The sequence below is a fragment of the Bos indicus genome, chromosome 3, assembly GCF_029378745.1.
Source record: "Bos indicus isolate NIAB-ARS_2022 breed Sahiwal x Tharparkar chromosome 3, NIAB-ARS_B.indTharparkar_mat_pri_1.0, whole genome shotgun sequence".
Lineage (NCBI taxonomy): Eukaryota > Metazoa > Chordata > Mammalia > Artiodactyla > Bovidae > Bos > Bos indicus.
In genome coordinates this window covers 111,038,554-111,057,594 of record NC_091762.1, presented here as the reverse complement: position 1 = coordinate 111,057,594, position 19,041 = coordinate 111,038,554, and the positions used below count along the sequence as shown (strand labels likewise).

Sequence of the window (19,041 nt, the reverse complement as noted above, 5' to 3'; positions counted from 1 at the left end):
AGCTTTTAAGCTATGTTTAAATTTTCTAAAACTTAAAAGATCAATAAAGCTGAAAACATAAGGATAGAATAAAAGCTTTGGGGAAAAAAAGCAGAAAGATTTCCAAAGAAACCAAATCAGATTTCTAGGTGGGGGGAGGGGAGGGGAAAATTAAAACACAAATAATGAGTTAAGTAGTAAATGAAACACAACAGAAGAGAAAAATAGAGAACCAGAAAATATATCTGAGGAACTTACTCCAAAGGCAGCAAAGAGAGGTAAATAAATGGAAAATATGAAGGAGAGGTTAAGATATATAAAGGAAATGATAAAAAATACCCCAAACACAACCAATAGAAGTTCTAGAGGAGGGACTAGATAAAATATGTCTGTGTTAGTCACTTAGTCGTGTCCGACTCTGTGTTACCCCATGGACTGTAGCTTGCCAGGCTCCTCTTTCCACGGAATTCTCCAGGCAAGAATACTGGAGTGGGTACCCAGTCCCTTCTCCAGGGGTCTTCCTGACCCATGGATCGAACCTGGGTTTCCTGTATTGCAGGTGGACTCTCCAGGGAAGCCCAGATAAAATGTAGAAGAAGCAATATTTTAAGAAATAATAATGGTGGTTTAGTTGTGAAGTCATGTCCAACTCTTGTGACCCCATGGACTGTAGCCTGTCAGGCTCCTCTGTCCATGGGATTCTCCAGGCAAGAATACTGGAGTGTGTTGATAATAATAGTCTAGTCATTAAGAATTTTCCAGACTTCTGACTTCAGACATAACAGAGTGAGGATACCAAACCCTATGCCCTAAGACAACTATAAAGCTGCACAAAGCTCTCCAAAACAACCATTTTATCACTCTGAAAATCAATCAAAGTTATACAACAAAGAAACACATTCATGAAAATTGCTGAACTTTGGGTAAGAACAATGAGTCTGTAGTGTCCTCACCTGGAGTTGATCCCATAACACAAGTTCCCAGCTCTATAAGTTGCAATAGTTCAACTAGGGTGGACCAGGCTATGAAAACCAGCTGCTTAACTGCAACTAACAAAGGGGGGCTCACTTTATTCTGAGCACTGTCCATTATAGTGTCAAGAATAAGAATAACCAGCAGCACTAACAGGTTGAGGTTTCAGCACTGTTTAGAGGCAAGCAATGGGCCTGGCAGACTAGACAGGAACTTGATGGGGAATTCTAGAGGGGAAAGATAGCCACAGAGTGAAAAGCACTTCACACAATCTGGGTTAACTAGAGGCTGGGTGCATGTACTACAAAAATCAGAAAGGCCTTGAGCCCACCCACATATCCCTGGCCAATAGAGCCTATGCATATGTACAGAAGGAATGTAGGAGAGCCTGTGAAAAATAGAAGCCAGAGCAGGCTTGAAAACAGCAATGTCTGTATTCCTCAGCTCACACACAGAACCATGAAAGGAGAGGAAGGAAGCCTTACTGGCTTGAAGTTTTTGAGCACAACCTCTGATCAGTCTCTGGCTGGACACTAAGCTATGCAGAGACAGGGTCAACCCCTAGGAAACCAGGCTTTAAAATAAAATCAAGAAAGAAAAAAAATTAGTGGAGACATCAGAGGCTACATCTGGCAAGGTAGACAGATTTCACAGATTTAGACCAGGAATTAACAAATAAACAAAGCAATAGCAATCTTCAAGAGGTAAAATAAGAATCCAGAGTTGCTACAATATATTAAATAAAATGTACAGTATTCATGACACTGTGTAAATAAATGAGAAAATGTGAATGTCCCTGAATGTTTGATTTATTACACAAAGACTACAAGGTAGTTATTATAAGAATGTTCAAAGAACTAAAGGAAATCATATTTAAATATTTAACGGAAAGTATGACAACAGCGATGGCATTAATAGAAAATCACAACAAAGAGAAAATTTTTTAAAAAAGAAGAAAAGAATCAAATGGAAATTCTAGACCTGAAAAGTACAATAACTGAAATTTAAAATTGGCTAGAAAGGCTCAACATAAAAAGTTATCAGTAAAACTTAAGATAATCAGCATAGATTATCCAATATAAAGAATAGAGTGGGGTGAAAGATTGAATAGAAATGAGCAGTGTCTCAGAGACCTATGGGCGACATCAAGTATACCAGTATGCATGTAATTGGAGTCCCAGAAAAAAGATGAGAGAGACGAAGAAAAAATATCTGAAGAAATAATGGCCCCAAACTTTCCAAATTTGCTGAAAAACATTAATCCACAGGTCAAAGAAACTCAATGAATCCAAAGCAGACTAAATACAAAGAGATCCATACCCAGACACATTACAGTCAACTTTCTAAAGACAAAGAGAACATATTTTTTAAGAAAATCTTAATAACCACAAGAGAAAAAACAATTCATTGCATACCAAAAAAAATTATTAATTGACTTTTCGTCAGAAACCATGAACACCAAAAACAGTGATATTCAAAGTGTATAATCAAAGTGCTTAAAGAAAAAAAAATCAACCAGGAATTCTATATTCAGCAAAACTATCCTTCAAAAAATGAAGGAAAAATAAAAATGTTTCCAAATAAATACAGACTGAAGAAAGTATTGCCAGCAGAGTTATCTTATAAGAAATACTAATGCAAGTTATTCAGGTTAAAAGGAAGTGACATCCAAGGGTAATTCAAATCCACAGGAAGAAATTAGAAGCACCAGAAATGGTAAATATGTGAGTAAATATAAATATGTTTCACACTTTTTCTCTCAAATTCTTTAAAAGACATAAGATTTTAAAAAGGTTAAAAAAGACAGAAGAGTGTGCAAAGTAATTATTCCATTACTATTATCAGTTTATAATAAGTTTTAGCTTATAACACATATATAGAAAATATATATGGCAATAATAGCACAAAGAAGGGAGAGGAAAAGGAGATATATTAGAGCAATGCTTGTATATTTTACTAGAATAAACTAGGTTTTAATTAGTTACACAGGTAATTCTTAGTGCAATCACTAATGCACTAAATAATATAGTAAAGGGAATTAACAAAAAGAAATAAAACTGTACACAAAATATTTAATACAAAAGAAGGCATAAAGGAAGAACAGAGGAACAAAAATGACATGAGACAATCCAACCAAATCAATAATCACATTAAATGTGAACAGACAAAACACTCATTCAAAAGCCAGAGATTGTCAGACTGGATCAAAAAGCACATAGGTTGAAAGTAAAAGGGTGTACCAGCGAACAGGAACATGAGAGAACGTTCCAGATTTGATGAAAGACATGAATCCTCAGATTCTGGAAACACACACGTGTGTGTGTGTGTGTGTGTGTGTGTGTGTGTGTGTGAGCATGCACACACACATACACATCACTGTGAAACTGCGGGACACTGAAATCAAAGGAAAGATCTTGACAGCAACCAGAGAGAAGTGAAAATTACCAACAAAGACAGTTGGGTTAATAGCAGCCTTCTCAACAGTAACAACAGAACAGATGACAGAGGAATATCTTCAAAACACAGAGAAAAATAAATGTTGACCTAGAATTCTGTAATAAGCTAAATTATGTTCAATAGTGAGGGTAAACTATATTTTTGGTTAAAGGCAGAATTTGCCACTGACATGTACTGAAAAAAATTACTAAAGAATTTACTTTAAAAGGAAGGAACGAGAGAATTCCCTGATGGTCCCGTGGGTAGGATGTGGTGCTCTCGCTGCCTGGAGCCCAGGTTCAACCCCTGGTCAGGGAACTAAGACCCCACAAGCCACACGGCACAGCAAAAAATAAAATAAAAGGAAGGAATGAAACGCAAGAAGGTATAGTGAGAGGGAACTAAAATACTGTACATGCTAAAGTACTGAAGTACAAACTAAAATACTGCAACAAGTACATGTGAGAAAGGAAGAGGTGATCAGAAGCAAATGGAGAAGACAGTGGATGGAGCAAGTAACCTGGAGAGGAAGGGAAAGGGCACCAGCAGTTTGGTTTTGGACATTTTAATTTTGAGATGTCTACTCAGCATCCAAGCAAGATTTCAATACACAGTTAGATATACACGCCCAGTATTTATGGGAGAATGTGGGCTGATGATAAACATTTGGAAGTCATCAGGCTCTCAATAAGATTGAAAGCCATGAGCCTGGATGAGCTCACCCAATGAGTGAGTGTAAGAAGAAGTCCAGGAAGTAAGCCCTGGAAAGCTCCAGTGTTTAGATCCTGAAGAGTTTGTGGGCCCCAGTGACACAGACTGAGAATAGGCAGCCAGAGAGAGAATCTAGAAGAATCTAAAAGATGTGGCATCCTCAAGGCCCACTGAGAGAAGTGTTTCAGGCAGGAGAGAATCATCAGCTGTGTTAGATGTTGCTGATGGCTCAAGTGAAGCAAAGACAGAGCATTAACAAGTAAGTTTAGCAACATAGGCTGGTCTTATTGAAAAGATGACTGTGCCAGTCAAGATTCCCTGATTCAGGAAATGTAACAAAGAAATGCTGAGAGACAGCAGCAGCAACAAACAATGAGAGCCAAGGAGGATAGACTTTTGCTTTTTGCATTGCTTTTTTTCCCCAGCAAACAGTAAAAATAGCTAACCTTTATCAAGTGCTGGCTCTGTGCCAAGAACACTATTATAATGCCTATTTTTAAATAGGGAGAGTGGGGCTCAAAAAAGTCAAGTAACTTGCTCCAGGTCACTCAGCTGGTAAGAAGTGGAGCTGGAATTCAAACCCACCTCAAGCATTCAATTACTAAACTGCACTGCCTTCTTTAGTTAAGGGGAAAGTCTATACTTGGGTATAGAACTCACACTTATAAAATACCAGTTTGGGACTAGCTTCCTTGTGTTTGCATATATTTTTTCTGAACTCCCAAAAACCCTCTGAGATAAGCATCACTACAATTGTCATTTCCACCATGAGAAAACAGAGGCGTTGAGAGGAAAGTATCTTGCCAGTGGTCCCCAGGGTGGAGTGGAGAGGAGAGAGCTCAAGCCCTGATCATCTCTGAGACTGAAGCTCTGCCCTCTTCAGTCTGTGCGGTCAGGCCTGCCTTTTACATGGGGTGGGGGAGTTGGGGCAGTCAGACCAGGACAGGGCTAGGGAAGCTCAGAGAACTGACACTGCCCTTCCAAGTCCATCACTTGGAGGATGCTTGGCGGTTTTTAAGGATGTGCCTCTCTGAGATCCTCAGTCTGATTCAGCTCTGAGAATCCCAGGGCATGCTTCCCAGCTCCCCAGAACCAGAGCTGTGCTCTCTCCAGGGGCAGATTCCTGATTTTTAAGACCAAGGCTGAGCATGGGAGCGAGTCCTCCTCCCCACCCCTTACCCCTGGCATGCTGGGCTGCTTCCTACCTGTCCGGTGGTGAGGGAACGGCTGTAGCCAGGAATGGAGCTCCGCGGGTGGATCCGGGGTGGTACACAGCAGCTGGGAGAGGTCAAAATTCCAGATTCAGAATGGGGGTCTGCTAGGAGGTGGGGGAGGGGAATGAGAGCACTGGGGTCCCTGAATGGGTTCTGTTCCTCAGAAGCCCCCAGAACCTCCAGGAGGAGACTGCTGAGTAAAAGGACTGTGCTAAAGAGGCATTCAGATAGGGGCTTTCACGGGCACCCCCTCTTCATATGGGCCAGAGCGAGACTGCCCAGTGGAACCCTAAGCAGGGAACCTGATGGTACCCACAGGATGCACACCTCCTGCAGGCACCCAGCATCAGCTTGCTGCCCCCTCCCCAGCCCCCAGCTCTCCCTTGTCCTTACTTTATCCGGGCCTGGTCCACACTGGAGGAGCGGCGAGTGGTGAAGCGCCGGGCGACCGCTTTGGGAGATGTCTTGGGGCTGCCGTCTGAGTCTCCGCTCTCCTCATCCCCCATGGCTTTGATGTAGCTGCCGCTCCGCATCCTGCGGCAGGGGATCTCCCCGTCCTTGCCCCCAGTGGGGTAACCCCCCCAGTCATCTTGCGGCACCTGCAGGGACAAGGGGCCTCAAGCACCTACTAAATCCTGAAGCAGGGACCCTCTTTCTTCACTGCCAGTGGGAGATGCACAGCCCTGGCTCAAGCAAACCACGCTCAGGAATATGTCAAGGCAGATCAGGTGAGGTCTCCCCTACAGGACATGCCTCTTCATCCTCCATGGGCCTTCTGCTACCTGACTGAGGGCCATCTAAAGAGTCTAAGGGCTCCCATGATAGGTGCCAAGAAGCTCAGAGGCCAAAGTGACCTGTGTCAATCTCACGCCTAGCAGTAAGGCAGCCCCTGACATCAGTCACCTTTCACCCCTCCTTCTCCTTCATCCTCTTAATGTGCTTACATCCCAAATCCTCTGACGTCCCCCTCCCTTCTGTGAAGAGCCACAGGAGGAGCGACATCAGTTTGTGTTTCAGAAAGAGCACTTCAACAGTCCAAACAGAGGTTGGATCGTGGAGAGCCAGGAGCAGGGCAGGGGCTCAAGTGGTGAGAGGGAGACCAATTAAGAGGCTGATGCTGTTATCCAGGCAAGAGATGATGAGGCCTAAATTAAGACAATGACAACGAGGGGGAAGAGAAGATGGAAATGAGAGGTGTTCAGGAGCATCAGTGAGCCTGATTAGACTTGGGGGGTGAGGGGGCAGGGAGCAGTCGTGGAGGACTGGGAGGCTGCCGGCTGAGGACCTGGGGGATGGTGTTGTTGCTCACTGAGCCACAGAATCCCAGAGAAACAGATTTGGGGGAAAGGTGATAGGTTCAGGGTTGAGCATCTTGAGCTGGCAAAGAACTGTGGAGCAGGTGGTTGAGTGTTTGGTTCTGGAGTTCAGTGGAGAGATCTGAGCTGGAGGCAGACATGGGGGAGTCATGGGTGGCAGCTGAATCCATAGGAGTGAATGAAAGAGCCCAGAGGAAAGAAGAAAGAGAGGTGGGCAGGGATCCACTGACATTTAAAAGGGGGACTGCGAAGAAAGGGAGAGGAGCCTATGAAGTCACCTGAGAAGGAGTGGGCAGATGGGTGGGAGGGAAGTCAGGAGAACGCCCTGTCACGGAAACAGGAGACATTTCCAGAATAGAAGGAGTTGATAATGTCAAATGCCACAGTGCATGCTAAGGTTAGCGGTTTGGGCTGGGGAGTTAGAACCATATTCAAATTCTGGCCCCATCACTTGCTAGCTGTGTAAATGGGAGCAAAGTTGGTTAAACTCTGCCACAGTTTCCTCATCTGTGAACTGGTAATGATAATTACGCCTGCATCACAGCACTGGTGGAAACAATAAATGAACCAACAGAGAGTAAGGGCTCAAGATTAACTACCATAACGGTAAGCATTGAGAGATAGGAGGGTTCTCAAGAGGCCATTGGTGACCACTGCCAGGACATTTCAGAGGCCAGGAGTGTGGAAGTCAGTCCAGTAAAGGGGAAAATGAAAGCAAATGGTGGAGTCTATGCTCTAAGAACTTGGAAATGAAGGGGAGACAGGAAGGAGATGGAAGGGGGTATGGGGTTAAGGAAAGTTTGTTTTGTTTTGTTTTTAGGATGAGAGCGATCTGGGCATGTTTGCAGGATGAGGGAAAGAGTCAGTAAAGAGAAAGATAGTCTTTAAATGTGGGGAGGAAGCAGGGACAGTTCATGGATGAAAGGGATTCCGAGGAGATGGGCTCAAGCCCTATGGAGAGGTCACTGCGGGATGCGTGGTCCTAGCATCATCTCTGAGCCAAGAAGGAAGGGGATGATGGGGGCTGGGGATCTTGATGAGTCTGCACGTGGGTGAGGGAGTCCATAATGGTTGGCCTGTGCCTGTTGAAAAGAACAGGCTAAGTGGGGGTGGGGATCAGGGTTTGGGGAGAGCATAGGGTTCCAGAGAGGAACAGAGACTGTAGGGTGAGGCTAGAGGAGAGGCCAGAGGTTAGTGTGAGAACAGGGACTAAGGGATGGGTGGGCCCCATGAAGGAGCCCTCGGTGGGAGGATGGGGGGGTGCTGGGCTCAATCAAATGGGAACACAGGGAGGAGATGAGGCTCCATAAAGGAACAAGGGCTCCAAGTGAGAAGGGGGGTTCTGGAAGTTGGCAGGAGACCTGAATCCAGTGGGAGAATAGAGTCTCAACAAAAGGGCTGGGGAACCAACCAAGACACCTGGGCAGATGCAGCCAGCTTCCCCTGCTTTTGTGCCAGGGGAGTGCAGGTTGTCTGTTCTCTGCCAAACAGGCTCAGACTTCGCAGTCCTCAGATCCCCTGGAACCCTAGCCCCTGACAGGGCCTCCCCTTCCCCATACTCTACAGAGAGGAGCCACAGGCAGGCAGAGGGAGGTGACAGGACAGCCAGGACACGCTCTGCCACTCTGCAGGGTTCCCACTCCATAGCCACCGCAGAGCTGCCGGCTCCTCTGCAGGACACTGTGAGGTGCATGTTAAAAAGGAAGCCCCCAGGGAGGTCAGGGCAGCCCTGGAGAAGCAGCAGGGAGCAGCGGAGTGGAGGCAAGGCTCCAGGGATGGGAGAAGAAGGGCTGGTGTTCTCTCCTGAGCCCTTTCTTCTGGACCCTTCAATTCCCAGTTTAGAGAGCCTTCCTACCCAGGGAGAGGGCAGTGCAAGACCAATCCTGAATCCCACAAGTCTCCAGTCTCCCCTTCTCTCTCTCTCCCCCTTCTGCTTCCACTATGGCCCTTGAGCTTTAGCAAGTTCCCCACCCAGGAGAGCCCTAACATGTGAACAACTTACCAAACAGGCCAGTGATACCCAAAGGACATGTGCAAGCTCAATTCTCCATGCCTCTGAAAATGCTGCAGCCTCTTCCTGGAACACTCAGTCCTGGAAACACTGCACGCGACTAACTCCAACTTGTCCACTGCGACTCTGTTCAGGGGACATTCTTCCTAGAAGCTGCTCTGAGCAGCCCCTGGCCACCACCACCCAAGTGGGTGAGGTGTCTCCTCTGGGCTCCCAAGGTTCCCAAAGCTCTCTCCTCTCGCCGCCTCCCTGCACTCTATTCTCTGTGTGCTGTGCTTAGTTGCTGTCATGCCCGACTCTTTGCCACCCCATGGACTGTAGCCTGCTAGGCTCCTCTGTCCATGGGGATTCTCCAGGCAAGAATACTGGAGTGGGTTGCCATGCCCTCCTCCAAGGGATCTTCCCGACCCAGGGACTGAACCCGGGTCGCCTTCATTGCAGGAAGATTCTTTACCATCTGAGCCACCAGGGAAGCTGCCTTGTCTATCCCACTGTTAAACTGTGAACTCCTCCAGGCAGCATCTGTGTCTGCATCTTTGCATTCACAGCACCCAGGGAACACTCATAGAATGAATGGATGTGGATTAACTATGTGAAATGTGGGTTTGGGGGATAACCCTAAGTCTACTGGACTTCTAGAACTGGAAGAACTGGAAGTTCTAGAAGTGGGATGTGGGAGAGGAGTGTGAGGCAGAGAAGAGGAAGGTGGATGGCAGGAAGAGCCCCTAACCCCATCTCTGTAGGATGATGGAGAGGGGACAGTGAGGGATGGACCAAGGCTCCATAAGAAGAAAGGGTCAGAGCTCCTAGCCTCACCTGCAGACACCACAGAGGTGGTAAAAGAAGACAGGGACAGTGTTCCAGTTATCACCCACACCATCCACTCCCAGGAAGCCCTAGCCCGCTGCTAGGTCTGGAGCTCAGACTTCAGTGTGCACCCCAGCTCAGCAAAACCCACAGGACAGGTTCCTGGCTCTTCCACAGCCTCGTGGGTGTCCCACCGCAGGTTCCCCAGAATGACAATACCAGCAGAGGCACATTCTAGAAATAACTGACCTTCATACCCAAACACTATCTGGACCACCCAGATTTGGGCAGAAAAGAGGTCTGGAGAAGGCCTGGGGGCAAGACAGCTGCTTTCCAACTGCTGACCTCCAATCTCGGGGAAGCACAGGCAGGCAGCCCCACTCTGTCCTGTTCACTGCTCACCCTCAACCTCATTCTGCCTCCAGCCTCACAAGAGAGAGGCCGGCACAGCTTGTCCTAAACAGCAGGCAGAGGAAAAGTCTTCCTGGCACTGACATACATCAAAATAGAAGGGCCCTTTCACTGCACAAATGGGGAAACTGAAGTCCCCAAGACAGTGAGGCAGGGAAGAACCCGCTGCCTGCAGACCCGTCATCATGGGAGGAGCTGGCTCCCATCCAACCCCTTCCACAGCCCCCAGGGTAACACTGGTGAGGACTGAGGCTCCTGTTCCCCACCCCCACCAAAGCCTCACCTGCAGATAGTGATAAGTCCTGGCTTTGGCCTTAGCCTCCGGCCCCAGGAGCCCCTTGCTGGGCCCGGCCCCTGGGTATCCATCCCGGCCCTGGCTGACCATCATGGTATGCCAGGCACTTCGCTTGACTGATTGTCCATCCAGTGACATGGACATGCCAGTGCAGGCAAGACAGCGGCCTTCTGACCCCCCCGAGCGCCCCTTGAAGCTCAAGTCCCGGTAGGACCCATCCGGAGCCTCCAGGCAGAAGGGACCCCCGGGCTCCCCAGGGGGCCGTCCACCGGCCAGGAAGCCGCTGTCACTGTCCAAGTTGTCATCGGAGCTCCACCAGCCCGCGGCCTTGGCCTGGTGCCGGCCATCCCCCTTGCGGTCCTTGCTCTTACTCCTCTTGCCATGCCGGGACTGGTGGTGGTGGTGGTGGTGGTGGTGATGGTGGTGGTGGGAGGCGTGGGGGCCACCAGAGCTCGGGCCTGGGTAGCTGTCTCCCCCGGAGCCACCTCTTCCCTCGGCCTTGGGCCCATTGTAGTCCCGCTTCCCTGGAGCCTCCAGAGAGTGGGACTTGGCAAACAGCTTCTGCACAGAGTGGACCAGGTGCCGGATGCGGCTGGGGCTCTCGCTGCGGGCCTCCGGGGCAGTGCCAGACCCCGGCCCAGGCCCGGGCCCAGCCCCTGCCGGACCCCGCTGGTATGGCAGCGTGTGGAAGCCATCCTGTTGAACTGGCAACTGCTTTTCAAACTGGTCCAGCAGTGTGGGAGGCAGGCGGGGGGCACCCTTGCCCTGCGGGTGGCCCACACAGTCTTCACAGGTGTCGAAGGGGCCCTGGCCGGGGTACATCCTGGGGAAGGTGCTGCTACCCCCCCCAACCCCGGCCCCTCCTGGCCCTCCCTCGGGGCCTATGGATGGCCCCTCACTCAGGCTCAGGGGCCCTTCAGGAGAAAGGTGTCCCAGGCCAGCTCTTGGGGCACAGAAGCGGGGCTCGGTGGAGAAGGCCTCCCCGGAGCCCACCAGGTACGGGGCCCTGGCAGCAGGGCCCACGTCCATATGCTGCTGGTCGGCAAAGCGGGCTGGGCGGGGATGGCTGCCTCGGTCGCCATGGTAACCCCTCATGGCCTCAGCAAGGGCTCTTCATAGCGCTGGGGGCCAGGCCCCAGGAACCTCCTGGGAAAATAGGGAGCAATGGGATTAGGATCGAACAACAGGCCACTTGACCTGAAACTTTTATCAGGTATTCTTAGAACTGCTTAGGTAATGCATATCAGTTCGTTGTGGTTAATTGTACTGTCCTTACAGGCTTAAAAGTCGTACTAGACAAAGACACTCACAAGGGCACAAAGTACTATCACCATTCATCAAATGCTGCAAAGATGATAAATACTTATTCCCAAGAGGAAATGTCCTCAACCAAACGGGTTTTTTTAAAAAATCTTAGGTAAACAAAAGTAAAAAGATACCAATACAGACATAAAAACAATAGTCAAACATACGAGCCATCATGTGAACTAGCTTTTAACAAGCTGGTGTGAGGCAAATTGAGTCAGCACCACACCTGTGTCCCATCCCTACCCAATTCCCCTGCTATGAAGAGCCAGGGCTCTGGGTCACAGCTCCCAGAAGCAACAACCAAAGAGAACATTGGACCCAAATCTACATATCCATCACAATTCTGTAGGATAACCCCTCCCCTTCCTTCCACACCCAGTTCCTTCCATCTGGCTGGAGGCTCATTCTCCCTCCCCTCCAGGGCTGAGACAGGAAGGGATAACCTGAGATGACTCCTCCCTCCTCTGCTGGGTTCCAAGTATTCCCTGATGAAATTCCCCCCATGCCTTTTACCGCCACCCCCATTTCAGTGGAGGAGAGGTCATGAAGGGAGGAGAAACATAAAAGAGGAACACTGGCTATCCAGGCAGCATCTGAATCCTAAACTGGGGTTAGAACCCAGGAGTTCCTCCTCCCAGGAACAGTGGGCTGGCAGGGCAGGGAGGTGATGGAGGGAAAGCATGGGAACCAGTGGCCCTGGCCCCCATCCCAGGCTTGCCAAGGCTACAGGACAGAGAGGTCAGCTCTCAGCAAGAACTGCCTCCAATCAGGACTCCAGAGCTGCCAGGACAGGAGCTACAGCAGGAGGGAGTGCCAGCAGGAGGGATGGGGACCAAGGAGCTGGCAGACGGCGCCCTCCCTCATCCCAGACCAGGCTCCTGGGCCATCTGCTGACTGTAGGAGATGACAGCCTCAAAGACTCCAGACAGCAGCCCCTCCAAGGCTCACCCTCCCCTCCTCCCCACCACGGCCTCCCCATACCCACCATGGTTCAAGCTTCTTCCAGATCCCGCTCACAGTTCATCTCTGAGCACTTGCCATGTACTGGGTACTGTGCATACTCAATGTTCTCTAATCCCCCTGAAATCCTATGTGTAGATGTTATCCACATCTACCCATGAGAAAATAGCTCAAAATGGTAAGGTCACAAAGCCGGTAAAGTGGGTGAGTCACTTTGCATCAAGATTCAAACCCAGCTTATTTTGATTTCAGAACCTTATCCCCCAGACTCTCCTATCACTCACCATCTGGGGTGTCCCATCCTTGGTGTCAGGATCTCCACCGCCAGGCAGAATCCTAACTTCAGAAGGCTCAGGACCACTGGCTCCTAACCGGAAAGAAAAGGATGGTAAGCAAAGAGGAAAAGAGATTCTCCCGGAGTCCTCAGAGGACCAGTCTCTGGCCTTGACAGTTTCCCTGCCCAACCCCCCAAGCCAGGACTGATTGGATCCCCCATGATGCAGAGCCTCTGGACCCCCAGGGAAATGAAGTTGGCTTCATTATGCAAATGCATGCAAATAAGCTTACAGGTTGGACTACCTCCAACTGCAGGTGTCTGTGTGATCTGTCCGTGGTGCTGAGCCACTGCATTTTCATTGCCCTCAAATATGATTCCATTCCACAAATATTTGTTGAGCAGCTACCATACAAGACTCAGAGTGAGACATGAATAGAGGTGATTTAAGAGTGGTCCCTGTCATTAAGAGGCTTATAGTCTAACAGGGGGACCAACCTTTCACATGAGAGGGTTATTTTAGGTCCCTGTATTTTTGCATAAGCTGCTCCCTCCTCCTAGAATCTTCTTTCATCCACCCCTCAACACATTCCCCTGGCTAACACTTATTCAGATTAAGCTCCGCCTTCCCTTGAAGACTTTTCTGGGTTATGCCTCTCTATTGCGTTTTTAGAATACCCTGGGTTCCCCCATGAAAGCAACTATCACATTGCACTGAAATTGTCTCTTTCAGTTTCTGTCTCCCGAAGTAGAATCTGGTCTTCTGCAGAGTAGGAACCAAATTCTGTTTCTCACTGGATCTCCAGCACTCAGCTCGGGGCTTTGCCCAGAGAGGGTACCTAACAAATGTTCACTAAGTAGATGAATAAATGACCGTGCTGGAAAGAGGTTCCAAAATGTTAGGCCAGTTAAGATGAGGGCAAGAGCAGATCCAGTAGAGGGAAACCGAGGAAGACTTCCCAGAGAAGAGTTTGCTTGAGATGGAGAACAAGATGGCTGTGTGTAAGGGAGATGGAATTCCCAGTGAAGGCAAGAGCATGCACAAAGGCAGAGGAGGTGGGAAATAAGCAATTTTGAGGGGTGGGATGAGAGAGTTCCAGCAGACATTTGAGGTTTGGAAAACCCTGGGAAGAGATGGGAGAGAGTCAGAAAGGAAGACGACTCTGAAGTTCGCAGGAGCCGTGACTGGAAGACTAATGATGCCATTATTAGACACAGGGATGTCAGGAAGAAGAGCTAGCTTTGCGGACATGATTAATAGTAGTGGAAGAGACACAGTCAGACAACAAGAAGAACTTCCTGACCCTGAGGGATGTGAGACAATGAGGAAGATTGTGAAGTCTCCTGGGAATCTTCCATAGAGGGGAGGGGAGGGCCTGTCCAGCCTCTGGCCCACCCTATGGCCTGAGCTGGAGAGGCTGTTGCTTACCCTGCCAGGAGGGGGAACTGGGGTAACCTTACAGATATCAACCGCCTACCTCCAGATGGCAATTCTTCTCCACCTTTACCCCTCTCTGGGGAAGCAGAGGGGACTTCAGACCAAAATGGCCTCTCAAGTAGTTATTGGAAAAGCACCGAGAAGCATCTCTCCACCTTGGAAAGATGCTTTGATAGCTTGGTCTTTCATCCATGGCACAGTCCTCCTCTTCCTTCCCCAAGCAGGACCCATGTCTGAGACTCACAGCACAAAAGGCTAGTTTGGCAGAAACCCAGACCACCCCGTTTGCTTTGTCTGTGGCCACATCAAGCCTGGGAATGGCCACACCAATGGTTTCCCACGCCCCCCATCACTACACAGGTGCTGCTGCCAGCCACCGAGCCTTCATCAAGATCTCATCAAACTCAGTCTCTTTAGCATCAATCCATGTTCTCCCCCACACCCGGAGGAGGGCATGGCGACCTACTCCAGTATTTTTGCTGGAGAATCCCATGGACAGAGGAGCCTGGCAGGCTCTAGTCCGTAGGGTTGCAAAGAATCGAACACAACTGAAGCGACTTAGCACACACGCATGCACCGTGTTCCCCCAGCTCTAGTCTCAGAGGAGATGTGCCCTGTATTTATTTCTCTCCAGACAAAGCACTCCCAACTCCCTTTCCCATGTCCTATGGGGTAGTACTTGCTAGTGGAGAAAAAGCACAAACCCTGACACCACAAACCCTCAGACCACCCTGAGACCTGGTGACCCACCCTCTCGAAGCCTAATGATACCTGCTCACCTATCTCCAAGGATTTTAGTATCAAGTGATACAACGTACATGAAACCACGCTATAAACTCTAAAGATTAAGCAATATAGTCCCCCATGTGAAGCCCTCATTCTGGATTTCCAAAATCCCCAATGTCCAAATACTACACAAAACAATCAAATTCAAATTACTGAGAGAAAAGGAAGCTATCCGATTTCTGGATTTCTTAAAGAGATGATTTAATTGATATAGATTTAATTATATAAACTTCCTCCTATATCTCACGATTACCATCACATTCCTTCTGCTGCCTCCCCATTACTAAACATAATCAATAAGAAGGAAAAACAAGCAAGGAGGGGACTAATAATTCAATCCATCACCATGTCCTATGGATTTTGTTTCCTAAAAATAGATCTGCCCACTTATTTCCATATCTACCAAATCACTGTGGGCCGACTGGCCAAAACTCATTCTCAACTTCCTTTCCCCTTTCCCAGACTCCCTTGTACCTAGAAGTCACATGATTCACATTTCGATAATAATATATACATAAAAAAATCTGACGAGAGTCTCTGGGAAAGATTTTGCCTTTATAATAAAAGGGGCAGGACTCGCCAGTACCATCCTTCCTTTCTTTTCAGCTTGAATACAATCACAATGCCTGGACCCAGGGCAGCTGTCTTGCCACCATGAGAGCAAGGCATAGAGAATCACAGAAATGCCGGCCCTGGAGTCATCGAGCCAGGGAACCAACAGAAGCAGTCGCCTTCCTCCAGGCCTAAACGCAGGAAGGAATAAAGTCCTCTTTATTTAAACCGCTGTTGGCCAGAGTTTCTGTATTTGCAGCAGAAAGTGCTGCTACCTAATCTAACTACCTCAGAACATCATCTCCTGCCTGGATGTCTGCATAAGCCTCCTAAATGGTCTCCCTGCCTCCATTCTTACCCAGTTCCCCTCCAAATGGTCATTTGGAAACACAAATCTGATCATGTCACTTCCCTGCTTAAAACTCTTCACTGGCTTATTGATGTTCTTAGGATAAAATGCCTTAACCCATCCAACAAGGCCTGCAGGCTCTGGCCCTTCCTGGGCTTCCAAAATCCTCTCACAACACGCTCCCCACTTGCTTCCTCTGCTCCAGCCAGGCTGGTCTTTTGCAGTCCCACAATCCCTCCCATCAAGGGGCCTATTTCCCTCCCATCTGGAAAGCTTTTCCCATCCACCTCTGCCTTGCTAACTCCTACACACCCTTCAGATCTCAGCCCAGTTGTTGCTTCCTCAGGGAAGCTTTCTCTGGCCTCCCTGACTAGGTCAGATCCCCCTGCTGTTTGCTCTCAAGGCACTGTGTACCTCTATAGCTCTTCTATCATTACCATTTTCAATTTGTGTGATTCAGAAACTGTCTGTCTCTCCCATTAGAAGGTAAGCTCCGTGAAAGTGCAGGAATTCCATCCATCTTATTCACTGCATTATCTCCCCCATTCCTAGAACAATGCTTGGCAGATGGCATGTGTTGGGAAAGTGGATGCAAACCTACAAAGAACAAGATCCATTCACTTATGACATTTTAACTGCCTCCTTGGAAAAGTCCCTGATGCTGGGAAAGATTGCAGGCAAAAGGAGAAGGGGGCGGCAAAGGATGAGATGGGTTAGATGGGATCACCAATTCAATGGGTATGAACTTGAGCAAACTCCAGAAGATGGAGGAGGACAGGGGAGCCTGGCGTACTGCAGTTCATGGGGTCACAAAGAGTCGGACATGACTGAGCAACTGAACAACAACAACAGAAATGCCAAGGGATAGATATTACCCCACCCCACAATTTGCAGGAGAAGAAACTGAGGCTGGGAGGGCCTAACAGACAGTCCCAAGACTACACAGTCGGTGGCAAACCCAGAAGTGAAACCCAGCATAGCCTCACTCCAATGCCTTAGCTTTTCTCCTTCCCATGCTGCTGCCCAGGGAAGCCAAACTGATTAAACACCGTTCTGAAGGAACGCAGTAATGGATTTGTTTTTTTAAAAAAGGGAAACACAAAACTAAGAACCTCACACATACCACACTCTTCAGAGGTAACCAGAGTGTGGTTTAGCCCTTTCCCCTGTGTGGTGAGTACTGAATTTGTCCCAAGTCCAAGGTCAAACGAGTAGAGAATAGAGGAGGCTCCCTGAAGCCCTCAGACAACTCTGGGTGCTGGTGTTACTTTCCCCCATTATATGGCACCAAAGCATCTACCTACTTCCCCAGGACACAGCGAGCTGCCCAGGGGGTGAACTTCTGGGCCCAGGGAAGCAGCCACTCTTGCGATCGCCTGTGGCTGGCTGGGAAATAGGAGGGTGCCATGTGTGACACATTCTCTGATGCAACTCACATCTTTCTGGGATTGGAAGAAGTGGCACACATGCCGTCACCAAGAAATTACCCAATTTAGCACCAACTACACAATCCAGCAATTAGTTTCTTAAACCGGAACTTGCTGGGGCTGCCAGGCTGGCGGGGTTGTTGTTACAAATCTCACTGGGAAACCAGCTGTGTAATTCGCCAGGAGGTTGTCACTGCCCCAAGCAATTACCTTCCAGAAAAAGAATGGAAAATGGAGGAAGGAAAAGGGCTGCAGAGGAAAAGAGTCACGGTGCTTTCTTTTCCTCTCCCCCAGGGCCCTGCTTGGTCAAGCCAGCTGATTTTCCTTTCTTGAGACCTAGGTGACTCCTGGATTTCCTGCATCAAAGTAGTTCCTGGTATAGCCTCTGTTGTCAGACTCTCTGGGTTCAAATCCCTTTCCATTCACTCGCTAGCTGTATGTACCTGGGCAGATGGTTCGCCTCGTTCAGCCTATTTTCTCTTTGTACAATTAGAGTTATCAGAAAGCTATGAAGGCTGTGAGGGTCAACCAGGTAAAGCATATAATACTGTGCCTGGCACATGGTGAATCCTCAATAAAGGAGCGATAGGTATTTGTATTTTCATTTTTTAAACTTCCTCCATGGGTTTACAGTGTGACCTTGAGTAGGTCACTTAATCTCTCTGGGACAATTGTATAAGACCAAAAGTATTCTATAGGGAAAAAAAAAAAAAAAAACCAGTTCTGAGACTTCCCTGGTGGTCCAGTGACTAAGATTCCTCACTTCCAGTGCGGGTGGCCCAGGGTCAATCCTTGGTCAGGGAACTAGATCCCACATGCCACAATTAAGAGTTCCCATGCTGCAACTAAAAAAGCTCTGCATGCTGCAAGTGAGACCTCGTGCAGTCAAATAATTAAATACATATTTAAAAAAAAAGAAAAAGGCAGTTCTTCCTCAAAATCATCCACACCTGCACCCTCAAGGATCAAGGAGCCTTTGACAAAGGCCAGTGTCTCAGAGGTGAACACAAAGTGATGATTTGGGTTAAAGATTTCAAAAAAGCAAGTATTAACTGCTTCATGCCTTCCCCCAAGAAGCTGTCTGGAAGAGGTACACACTGGACATGATGGTCCAGATGGCAGCAAAGGGTACGGTTGCTCTCTGGCTGGGGATCAGCCTTCTCTAGTCCCCTCACACTGAGCCTCTGAGGTCATCCCCATACCAGTTCCAATACAGCAGAACTTACAGCAACTTAGGCCTGGAACTCAGCTCACTGCCGTAGGCCTGGGCTCTTCCATGGCTGTGGGTGGAGGACCTCAGAGCTTCAGGCTTTCTTCTCCTTCCCTGGGTCAGCCTAACCAGAATGGCCAGAATTCTGCCTCAGTTTCCCTTTCCAGTCCTCCTCCACCCCCTATCCTGACAGCAGCTTGGAGGCTGAGGCTGTTTTGTCCACTGTGAAGGGGCCAGCTACTGGGGAGCCCTGACACAGAGCCTCTGACCTGTACCCCATGCTCACTGATGGGCCTTCCTCCTCTGGCCCCCCACCTTCTCCTGCATCCAGGGCTGTCTGAGCCCCCTTGACCATTTCAGCACTGGCTTTGTTCCGCTCTCTTGGGCAGGATCTCTGCTGCTGGGCTGGTTTCCTCGCCCCTGGCCTCTCTTCACCTCACTCCCCAGATTTGTCGCTGAAGACTCCGCATGGCTTCTGCCCAACCTCCACCCTTTGGACCCGAGAAAAACGTTCTCTTCCCCTCACTGCCCCAAAAAGTGGAAAGAAGGAAGGGTGAACAGAATAAGAGGGAGGGTTGGGATCTT

General features: G+C 48.7%; 1 protein-coding gene across 4 annotated transcripts in view; it reads right to left on the bottom strand.

The window, feature by feature from the left end:
• DLGAP3 (DLG associated protein 3) overlaps positions 1-19,041 on the bottom strand; it is a 61,839-nt gene that overhangs the window by 27,293 nt on the left and 15,505 nt on the right. For all 4 annotated transcript variants that reach the window (XM_070786879.1, XM_070786881.1, XM_070786882.1 and 1 more), the window contains 4 exons: positions 12,705-12,787; positions 10,141-11,298; positions 5,706-5,911; positions 5,304-5,376 (listed from right to left, as the gene is read on the bottom strand). In XM_070786879.1, coding sequence (XP_070642980.1) covers positions 5,304-5,376; positions 5,706-5,911; positions 10,141-11,247 — 1,386 coding nt within the window. In that variant the 5' untranslated portion in view covers positions 11,248-11,298; positions 12,705-12,787. The remainder of the gene's footprint in view (positions 1-5,303; positions 5,377-5,705; positions 5,912-10,140; positions 11,299-12,704; positions 12,788-19,041) is intronic.